The 12,317-nt window shown below is 35.9% G+C and overlaps 1 protein-coding gene across 1 annotated transcript in view; it reads right to left on the reverse strand.

The window, feature by feature from the left end:
- Positions 1-12,317, reverse strand: part of PIK3C2G (phosphatidylinositol-4-phosphate 3-kinase catalytic subunit type 2 gamma) — a 425,918-nt gene that overhangs the window by 91,988 nt on the left and 321,613 nt on the right. Inside the window, exon 25 of the mRNA XM_037846573.1 lies at positions 5,830-5,986. Within this exon, the coding sequence (XP_037702501.1) occupies positions 5,830-5,986 (157 nt within the window). The remainder of the gene's footprint in view (positions 1-5,829; positions 5,987-12,317) is intronic.

The raw sequence follows: 12,317 nt of genomic DNA on the forward strand, positions 1-12,317 counted from the left end.
TTTTAAATGGAGTAAGAGAATTGAATTTTGTTTTAGAAAAACCATCATGGTTGTACATGGAAAAGAGACTATTGTGGGGCCAGACTAGAGCCTGGACAGGGAGTGGTTAGAAATAGAGATAGGTGGTTGGATTTTAAGTAGAAGTAGAATTGAGAAAACTTGGTTATTTGTTATGAGTTGAATTGTGTCCTTCCAAAAGATATGCTGAAGTCCTAATCCCTAATACTTCAGAATGTGACCTTAATTGGAAATGCGGTCATTGCAGATGTAGTTAGTTAAGATGAAGTAATGCCGAAGCAGGGTGGGCCTTTAATCCAATATGACTGGTGTCCCTATAAGAAGAAGAGAGATGTAGAGGCAGAGACACCCAGGGGAGAAGGCCATGTGAAGACCGAGACAGAGGCTGGAGCTGTGCAGCTAAAAGCCATGGAAAGCCAAGGATTGCCAGCCACCACCAGAAGCCAGGAAGCAGGGAAAGCTTCTTCTCTAAAGCCATCAGAGAAAGCATGGTCCTGCTGACACTGTGATTTCAGACTTCTAATCACCAGATCTGTTGTTTTAAGGCACATCAGTTGTGGTACTTTGTTACAGCAGCCCTAGGAAACTAATCAGTGATTGACTGAATACATTGAGAGGGGTGAGAGTGGTCTAAAGCACATAGAGTAGATTTGGATTTGAGAGTCGTCAGCATACAGATGATAGTCAAAACCACAGAAATTGATCGGGTAGTCCTGGAGAGTTGCCAACTGCCTCTCCTTATGGATGCCCTACTAGCATCTCAGATTCATGATATCTAAATGTGAGGAAATTCTCGTCTCCCCAAAACTTCTCCTTTTCCTGTTTCACATCTCCATATACACTGCCACTGTCACCCAACTAACAAGAGATTCATATCTTCTCTGATTCCTCTTTCTGATTCTCATGGCCAATTACTTAATTCTATAAAAACCCATCTCAACAGTCTCTTGTATTCATCCCTCCGTTCTACTGCAACTATCATTATACTAGTTCAACTCTTCATCTTCACTTGCTTAAGAGTTCTTGAAAAGCCTTTTCCTAGTATTCAATCTCTATCTCTTTAATTATATAACTGATCTCTGAGTTATCTGTCTAAAAATCTAAGATAGACAATGGTAATCCCTTCAGTATAGACAAAAAAACTTGTAGGTTTTCCAGTATCTATGTATTAAGACCAAATTCCTCATTCTGTCCATAAATATCTTTCATAATCTGTGACCTATCATTTCAAAGTTACTGTCTATATAGATATCCATCTATGCTACAGACTGGATACACTTGATTATTTCCATTTCCAAAACATTTCATACCCATGATCTTTAAGCTTCCACACATACTTACATTTTTCTCTCAGCCAGTATTGCCTGCCCTCTGCTTCCTTGCCTTCTGAAATCCTTTTAAAAGGCTCTGTTCAAATAGTTTTTCATCTTCAAAGCATCACTGATATCTTAATAAGATTTAATCACCAATTTCTTACAGTCATATCTTGCTCCTATCTCTTTTATAATACTTAGCTTTTACTGTTTTGTTCATATGTATGTTTGTCATCTTAGATTTTAAGTTCTTTGAGAAGAGAAATTTTTATTCAAAGTTGAATTGTCCATATTACCTAGGATGATATATTGAAATAGTTGGAGCTTAACGAATGTCTGTGGAATAATGAAGTATGAATGAATGAATGAACAAATATCTGACCCTATCAGGCACTGGAAGCTTACAAGTAGTAAATTCAACCATGACTACCAAACTTAACAAAATCAACTATATGTAGGGAGATACGTTCACAAGAGCATACTGAGTCTAGATTAGTTTTTATCCATCAGTCTTATACTTAGAGTTCTAGAGGCATCTTTGTGCTTATTGAGATAATTTTTCTCCTCTATCACACATCATGATTCACCCTTCTCTAAGAACAGGGTTCTTCCCTTGGGTCTGACAGTATTCTAGTTTCTCTGAATGTCCTGAATTCATACCTGCTGGGTAAAGACTCTGTCAAACATCTCTTTTGGAATCAGACCCTAGAATCCTTTCTCAGCCAACACATGCAAGCGCGCGCACGCGCACGCACGCACGCACACACAAACACACACACACACACACACACACCACACACACACACACACATTACACAACAGCTAATGAGTGCAGCTTGTTTCAAACCAAGGAATCCTAACTCCTTGGAAAACAGGTTTTGGTTGTTGTGACTCTGAATGTGAGAGATTAAGCTTGGCCTCATAGCTGAGTCCACCTGGTCTATTTTCCTCTGACAACAGCAATGACTGCTTCCTAGTCTAGGCTACATGGATAATAATTCTAACCAGGAAAATAAGAGGGTGGGAGGGGCTAGGATAATAGAGGTAATAAACAGATGTCTCTTTTAAAAGTGTTCTACTTCTGTCCTTCTATCAAGCCCAACTCTATTTTGATAGTTATGTTTAGAGAAGCAGATACTTGTCCTGGCCACGTGGAGAAGTTAGAAAGATTTCTGCTGGGAAATAGCTGATACAATAATGGGTATGATAAACATTTTAAACTGGGAGAATGGTCCCTATGTTCTTTGGGAGCCTTCCATAATAGTTGATATTGATTTTTTTAATGAGAGAATAGGTGATGAAATATAGGCTTTTATGTTTGTGAACTCAGCCAGCAACACTCTTGGGCCTCCTAGAGATGTTTTGCTTTGAAGCAAGATGGAAATTTCATGGATTATTTTTTCCCTGCTTTTCCCAGGAGCAAATAAAAAGCACTATGGCTATCTGGAAACATGTTGCTCTGTACCAAGGATGAGCCATTAACTCCATAGTAGACCCACCAAATGCTTGTGGCTCATAATCATGGGTACTGACTGTTCACGGCAGAGAGAATTTATGACCCATATCAAGTATTTCTCAAGTTGTAACTGGGTCATGATACAGTAGATTGAATTCGTTTTAAAAAGCATAGCACAATAATAGTCACTTTGAGAGAGAATTAAAGGAATTACAGATTACCCGTATAGGTAGAAAATAATCTTTCACAAATTTAAACTTGGTTTTAATCTTATGAGAAACTATACCAGAGTGGTCCTGAAACCTTCACTGAAGTTTTGAATATCCTTAGGATCCCATAAGATAAACACATGAGAAGATGACAAGAATAGAGAAGTGAGTGGCCAGAAACTGAAGTAATAACACACTGTTACTTTACTTATATTTATTTTTGGCTTCATTGATCCACATTGCTTCTGATTTCTATACTGATTTTTATGGAAGGCCAAATGTAAGATTATACCCTTAGTGTCCTTCACTGCCAACTTTTCCTCCTTAGCCTAAAAGTTAAGACATAAATAATTAGAACATAGGGAGATTTTAGCTATACTAGATACCAGAAACTTTCAATATCTAAGATTTTAATATTATTTATGAGAAATTATTTCAATACTTAATGATTCAAATGCAATTTTTCTACTTCTCTTAAATAAAATGAAATTATATAAACTCTTTACTTTAATGATTATTTAATATATTGTGACATGCTGAAACTTTTTTTTTTGTAGGTAGGTAGAAAAGACAAAAACAGCCCATCAATAGGTTTCTGAATTTACACTCTTTTTTAAAAAAATAAGTTGTCATTTCACATTATGTTAGCATGCTCAGTTGTCATTTGGCATGGTCTTAGTGTTACCTGAGAAAGAACATAAACCATATTTATGGTTTTTGGCTTTGGATTTATTTTTTAATTGTCCTTGGCTGATTAACGCAGTTTTTAAAATACGGTACTACTCTCTTGCATGCAATTATTTATAGCATTATAAACATTTAGAAATGCTGGTCATCTCAGCTCCTTGTGTACATGAATTTTATCTTCTTTATTAAATTGAACATTTTAGGACTTTGACTGGATCTCATATCTTAATGTATCCTCCACAGTTTCTGGCATATACCAAGCACTCAAGAGCTCAGAGATTCATGAACTAGAATCTGCCAGAGCCCAAGGGGACATTATTGTTGATACAGCCCAGACATTTATTATGTAAATGAAGTCAAGGTGATGCATTCATTCCCTGTAAAATTCCCTTTGTGGTCTGGACACAGATTATCAACCTGAGCCATATGCTAATCGCAGTATGAACTAATAGAACTAAGAGACAGAATGCTTAGTTACCAGTATGAACCCTTGGTTCTTATTGGAAAGTCAACTTGATGATTCTGGAGTTGGGCAGAACGTTATGAATCCAATTTACACATGAAGAAACCAAAGCATTTTTGTATGTGAAGGACTACAGGTTTATAATTTTTTTTAGAAATCTTTATTTTTCAAGGCAGAAAGTAGAGAAGTAAGATGGATACGCTGTTTGAAAATTAAAATAAGGATCCAAATCAAATCTTCATTATGACAAAGTCAACGTTTGTTTAACACTGCCCAGTAGACGATCAAAATGTTTTATATCTGTGCTGTCCAATATGGTATAACTAGCCACCCAGAGCTATTGAGCAATTGAAACATGGCTAGTGAGGAACTGAAATTTTTAATTTTATTCTATCCTAGTAAATTTAAATTTAAATAACCACATATGACTAGGGGATATGGTATTGGGCAGCATTCTTATAGATTAGCAAGGATTTAATATAATAATAAATTAATTGAACCCAACTATATGGCAGGTACTGTGCTAATTACTTTACATTATCTACCAATAGGATTATTATGAAATGTAAAATCAGTTAATACACATAAAGCACTTGGCCTGGCCCATACAACGCATTCACTATTACGTCATTTATCCATTATCCAATCCTATAAGGTAGATGCTACTATCTTCATTTAATAGATTAGAAAAGAGTCTTTTGGGAATTAAATAACATGCTCTGGAGAATATAGCCAGTAAAATGCCAAGCTATGATTCAAACCCAGGAAGATCCAACCACCAAGACTGTGCCCTTAACATCTTGCAGAATTACTGTCATCTGAAGACTCTAAACTAGTTATTTTTGATGAGAGTATTGACTCAAACCCCAAACCAGCTGAGTCACAGATATGTTCGTCTCTCACAGTTTTGCTGCAATTACTAGTGACTAGGTACATGCACAAAGAAATTACCACATGCCTCTCCCAGAAGATATAGTTATCAGATTTCCAGTCCCTCTCTCCTCATTCTTCATCTCTGGTCTCCATCTCTTTGGATCAACAATGGAATGAAACATTGAATTTCTCCCTGTTGATCGACAGAGAGTGTGTAGGACCATGACTCATTAGTCCTGATGTAAACTACTAAATGTATTACTCTCTAGCTGAGTCACTAAGACTTCACTTTTTTTTTTTTTAAAACGTTTTATTCACACACCATATAAGACTCTACATTTTGACCTTCAGTTTCTTAATCTGGAAAACTGTAAAGTGACTGAAGGCAGAGATTGTGAGGGAAAGCCAGGAAAAATCTTTGCCCAGTCTACATCATCAGTTGCCATGATATGTAAATAAGACAGCATTTTTAAAGCACATTTGAAAAATCCTAAAGCCCAGGGCAACCAAAGGCATTATTTTCTAAAGTTTATAGATACTGACCTTGAACCTTAGTCAAAATATACTAAGACATCTCCTGAATGCATCAATATTGTTGCGAACAGGAATGTTTGAGACAATAACTCTCTACTAATGTATTGAATTGTTAAGGAATGCATTTATAAGCTGTACAACGGTGCTTTTAGTTTGTCCATTCCTTTCTGTTTTGAGTAGCTCTTTGGGGAACTCTAAGCCATTAGCAAAAATAGACTACTGAAAGAGAGACGTAAATGAAGCTTATTATTTTTGTTATTTCCCCAAGGGACTTACCATTTCTAGCAGGTTCAAGAGCAGTCGGCTTTGCTTTCTGACAACATTATAAGCTCGACAGCAAAGCTCCACAAAATCTTGGAAATTATGTGGGTTTTTTCCACCCTCTGTAATGAAGTACTCCATCTCTGAAGTAAAAATAAAAGGAGCGCGGTCCCTATAAGCCAAAAACAATAGCAACCATAAGCAAGGGGAGAAATAGTTTGCAGGGTTAAATTAAGCAGTCAACACAACTTATTTCCATTTGGATTTTCTTGTTATTTTCTCTCTACTCTTACGGATGAGCCTGCTTCATTGTGGTACAGCTGGAGAAACTTGCTAATTATAGGCTTTGGAAATATAGGTGGGCTGCAACAGAGAGGGAAAGACAAGTTATTTTATGATATCAACTTTATGATATCTCAGATGTTTAATTACAAATTACATTTGGATAGGAATATTATCCATTCTTAAAATAATACAAAGGTAATAAAGCTTTATATTTATTCAAAATCTTTATAGCAAATATATTATTCTGCTATATTTTGAAATGATGGAAGAGATCATGTGCTGACCTCTTTAGTGTTTTGTTTGTTTGTTTTTCTTTAGAGGATAAGCTGACCCTTTAGGAAAAAAAAATTCTGGTCAAAGTTAAGGTATTGCAATGACTAGTTCTTTCCGAAGGCAATCTATGACTTAAATGGATATTATCAATTCAATGTCATATGCTTAGTAAGGGAAAACAGGTATCTATATTTCATTTCATAACAGGTCCAGTAAAAATATAGATGAGAAGGAAGCAAATATAAGTAGACCATGTTGCAACATAAGTAATACTTCTCCCTGTAGTCCAAAGTGTGGAAAAAAGGAACACACAGGCCAGAAAGAAATTGTTCCCACTTTCCCCACCTTTGCCAGTTTTATCTGATATTAGTTGAGACATGAAGGGACTGGAGATGAAGTGTTAGCACTTCTAAAAGAGACTCTATGAGCAGAGGGAGGACTGAAAACACATTTCTTCAAGATCTCACTCATTGAATATGAACGAAGAAGGAGTTTTGATACCTATTTGACCTAAGCTTCTCTAGAAGCATTGGAGACGGGAATTCAGTTTTGAAGAAAAAAATATTTTAAAACTAAAGACTCATTGAATCAATTGAAACAAAACATTCTTTTTTAAGAATTTGGGCCTGGCATTCTAGATAAAACCAAGATTAACTGAAGCAGTAATTGAAAAAACTCATGGATTATTAAGGGAGTCTCTTAATTGCGCCTGTGATCTTTCCTGTTGCTATGCTTAGCTATTTTAATAAAATATGATACAATAGGAAATCTCACCAATCTTCCTCAGTTAAGTAGACTTTTTGGAAGTGTGGATATTGAAATCAGAAAGCCACAACTGAGGTATTTGCGGCAGAACCAGGGCATGGAACTCTAAATTTCCAAAGTATTTTAAAGAAAATAAACAACCTTGCTTCTGCTGAAGGTGTTTTGTTTGTTTTGGTAACTCACACTACTACTGAATATCAAGAGAAGGAGAGGCTGGTATACCAGATACCCTCATTCAGCTTTATATCCATTCATTTAACAAATTTTTTGAGCACCTATTGAGGAATGTGTCTCAAGTATCAAGTCTAAATTATTACATTTTTGCTCAAAATCCTTTTGTGTCTGGGCTTTGCAGACTTATCCAATCTATCTTCTATCAGTCTACTTTACAAACCCTTTACTCCAGCCAAGCTGGGAACAAATGTTGAAAGAATGAGATACAGCATAAGCTCAAATCCTGGCCCTGCTATTTGCAAGTTGTACAACCTTAACAAATAATTCTCAATTTCCTTATCTCTAAAATGGGTAAATAATACCTAGCTCTCAGAACTGCTATAAGAATAAACTAAGAAAATGTACACAGATGCCTAATTCACAGTGCCTGACACATAGAGGGCTACACACTTGTGAGCTGCTACAATTAGAGGTTCTATGCAGAGGGCACAGGCTGTAGGCCCAGAGACAGCCTCTCAGCCTGGGTTCAAATCACAGTTCTACCCCTTACTGGTTCTGTGACCTGATCAATTACTTAAGATCTCTATGCTGCAGTCCCTGACTATGTAAAATGGGGCACACAGTGGACATTCAAAAAATGTTAGATATTGTTACTATTAGTCCCCAAACAGTTGTGAATGTTCTCAGAGCTCAATGCCATCACAGCTAAACATTCCTCTCTCTTCAAAAATGTCATCAGTAAAATTCCTCTCTTCCTCCAAGATTTAATTTACTCCCAATTCATAAGCCGTTAAGTGGACCTTAGAATTGGGAAGCAATTTCTATATATCAGTTATCCAGGTGGTCATTACTATTGCTACCAGTAGCATTTTAGAAATATTCCAGACTTCCATAGTAAGGAAAAATAAAATACCTTAATTTTATATGCGACAGTTTTCCAAGTTTTTTTTTTAATCCTATTATCTACACTATATTTATTATATTTAATGGAATGTTGGAAATAATTTTAGAAGAATCTTAAATTTTACAACTTCCTGAAAATTTCTCTTCCACTGTAATGGATATGCTTTTCTCTCTGCAAAAGAGAAAAATACGATGGATCAAGTCGATTTTTCTTGGGAATTTTCTGCTGTTATATGCAAATTCATGTAATATAACATTTCCTTCTTCCACGATGACTACCTTTATGAATCAGACACAGAAATGCCATAGCAGAAAGTGAAATGAACCAAAGGAATATATCCAAATGAGAGAAAATATAAGCTAAAAATAATATTGTAGAAAAATTTTAACTGCATCTGAACATTATCACAGTCTAAATTTTTAATCAGTCAAACAAAATAAAATGCTGCATTTGAAAAAAAATGCCTAACAAGATTTTTTTAGTTCTTATTTTTTCATATTTTATATATGATTTTCATGGCTTACTTCTGAGGAATTTTTACAATTAAGAGTAAGACTAAAACTTTCCCAAAATGGAAACATGCCACACATATAAAACAAAACCCCAGCTCTTGCCAATAGGTTGTAGGAGTTTTAGTTGTATTGTGGTTTATCAGTTTACTCAAACTCAACCCTACTCCTAGATCATAGAATTAATGTATTACAGCCTATCTCTGAAGTTTAAGCAATACTTACAAAGCTGAGATATAAATTGGTTGTGGCAAGAGGGAAGATTGGAAATTATTTAATCTTTCAGGATCTACATTGTTATTGCATTCTGAATCATGTTGAAAATCTCTCATTTGTATCTGTACAAACACACTTCGTAAATTTCTTATCATGACTATCCTATATCCCCCTGCCTCCCTGCCAAGATTAGAGGTTTTATCATTGCTTCCCTAAGTCCTACCTGTTTTTACTGCTGTACTTTTGCCTGTATTGTTTCCCACATCTGGTCATGTTGCTTTCTCTCACTCTTGCTTTCACTCTTTCACACAACACTCTAATAGTGATTCAGAGATCACGATTAAGAACTTTTTTCTACAAGTCTTCTTTGAATAACTTATCCATTGCTGATTTCTAACTTACTTTGCCTTATCTCTTCACTTATATTCTTTATAGTCTCTTGAAGTTTCTTATGATACTTTTCTTAAATGGCCTATATGATTTTCAAGGGTAGAGGCAGCATTTTATGTTCAATTTATATATTCTTAATGTCATGAACAATATTTTGACAGTTTTCTATTATATGTGATAGAACAGTAAATAAACATAATAGTAAATAAACAGCTCAAACAGTAAAAAATTAAGGCTTGTTGTAATTTAACATTTATGTGGGAAGACTCGGAGAACAAACGTATTTGTTTTGATTGTCATTCTGCTGTCAAAGTGAATTATTTTATTAACTAATGTCCATTCTTTCCCTGAAATTATTATTCTCCAAGATTCTGGATATGATTATTTTATAGATTTCTGAGAGCGGTGAGAAGTGCTGGAAGTCCCTGATCTTTAACAGCTTAACAGATACCGACTCTGGAGTTCCTCCTAGGCTCTGGCATATTAACTCTCTTATGTGAAAAGGGTAGTTGAAACAGCTACCTCTTCAAAAATAATCAGCCCTACTTTCATAAGTCTGATATGTTATGTCTGAGTTTATAATAAATGGTTTAATTAAAAATTTGTGAGTCATCTGCATATAGGTGTTACAGAAGCCTTGGCTACAGATGATACCAGTTTGGTGTAGACTTTTGAATGAAAAGAGAAGAGTCAATATTAAGTCTTGGGGAATATAAAATGCTATGGCTTGGTAAAGTGTATCAGCCTGAATCATAAACTGAGAAGGAAAATCAGAGAAGTAGGAGAAAAACTGGAGGGTGATGCATCACAGAAGGTAAGAGAAAAAAAGTATTTTGAGAAGGAATAGTCAACACTGTTGAAATTTGCTCTTAAGCCAGGTAAAATGAGGAAGGAATATTTGTTAGATTTAGCATTGTGAACATCATTGCTGATCTTATCAAGTAGGAAGAATGGACTGGAGTTATGGATTGAATGGGAAGTAAGGAAATGGAGGATAGGAGAGTTTACCCACCTCCTTCAAGAAGTTTGTGAAGGGGAGTGAAATGACATGGAGAATAGGGGTTTTGTGGTAAGGTTATTTAAACATTGGAGAGACAAGCATATCTAAAAACTGGTGGGAAGGTGTATTTGAGAGGGCTAGGATTCATAAGCCAGAAAAAAATTAATTATTGACAGAATAAGTTTTGTCAAAAGGTGTGAGGGAAATGGCTTTGAAGTGCAGGTAGGGGGACTGGCTTTAGAAAGGAGAAATTGATCTTCTATTATATCAAGAAGAAAAGTTTAGGTACTAATGTACGTTTGAGAGTTTGGTTTAGGGAAGAAAAGTAGGCTCTGTTCTGATGGGGTACATTGTTTTAATAAAGTAGGAGGTGTGATTACCTGAATAGAGCAGGCAATGAGGAATAATGGGCAGGAGAGATCTGAGGTTTTTCCTGAGAGGATAAGTTCAAGCTGCTGTGGAGAGTGAAATAGTGAGTTAACCACAAAAGTGTAATAGGATTGCCAGACCATGAGAATGGTCCATTTGACGCAGTGACGATGTGTTTGCCCAGCAGTGTGATGCTTTCTTGCAGTGCTTGGCTGCTGCGGTGGAGCAGAGATAGCAGAAGGACAGATTCTGGCACACGGTTATCTTCTGCTTCCACACTTTTATTCACAGTACTCTCTAACATAGGCTGCCGTTTCCTCTCTTCCCTATTAAGTCCAACCTTTTCTTTAAAGTCCTGTTCATGATACACTTGTCATGAAATAGTCCCAATATTATCATTCCTCACAGTGGAGACTGCTCTGTTCTACAATAACACTGTTAAGGGAATAGTCAAAGCATGTTAATTGTAATGGATGAACTCTGAAATAGCTGAATTGCTGTATACGTAAAATGAGCATTCTTTCTTCATTTAATTATTCCTTAAACAGATATGTACACAATCAAATAATGAATGACATTCAATTTTAAAGAACTGGGCATCTAAGGTAAGGACACGATAATTCATAGCAGCAATTTCCTCAAATGTGAATTATGCAGTCTAGATAACACCATTGGGCTTCATCTCAACAATTCAAGGTGGTCTTTGGCCACACTAAGTTCAACAGAAAGTTCTTTGTGTGTTATGAACCATAGTGGAATCATATCCTGTGAACATTTAACTTATATTAGCTTAACTATACCTGTTAGAAGTGTAAGAAACATTTAAGAATTTAAAAAGAATGAGCAATTTGGCATGACTTTTCACTTAAAGAGAATATGCCCATAGATGGGAAAGGGACTCTGCTGCTTTCATACTTGGCCTTAGTTTTTGCATGCTTCTCACAGTGCAATCATCTTACAAGAAATCTGATCCTAGTTTCTAAAGATAAGATATATATATACATATATATAACGGTGATAAATGCAAGTTATCTGGTACTAAGGAAACAGCCATCCATCCCAGTGCTGGATGGAAGACAGACTGTGCTGGGCTTATTGAGAAATGGCTTCTTCTCAAGGCTCCACCACCTGCTGGTTGTGACCTTGGTCAAGTTATTTAGCTCTTTGTTTCAGTTCTTCAAGTGTAAACTAGAGAAAATAACAGTACCTGCCTCAAAGAATTCCTGTGAGGTTTAATTAAGCTAATGCCTAACAAGTATTTATGAGGCTTTAAAAGGTAATTTTGACTATTTCCTTTAGGAACTGATCCCTCCCCTGCAGTGCCACATGATGCAGGACCACAGTAAGGAGCACTTGCTTTGTGCCACTCCTCATGATGAGCTGCATCAAATCCACAGCAATTTGAGAAGAGCTGCACATTTTAATATTGGTGACAGAGGCAGGGAATATGAAGAGTGAAGTGGAAAGACAGCACTGTCAATGATTCATAACAGTGGAATCTGTCTGCTGGACTCTGTAAACACAGACATTTCTTCCTTTTATAGAGTAGTTCATTTCATATTTTACTTGTACAAATGTTACTCAGTAAATGGACATATTCAAATTTTAGCCCCAGGTT

The sequence above is a fragment of the Choloepus didactylus genome, chromosome 8 (assembly GCF_015220235.1).
Source record: "Choloepus didactylus isolate mChoDid1 chromosome 8, mChoDid1.pri, whole genome shotgun sequence".
Lineage (NCBI taxonomy): Eukaryota > Metazoa > Chordata > Mammalia > Pilosa > Megalonychidae > Choloepus > Choloepus didactylus.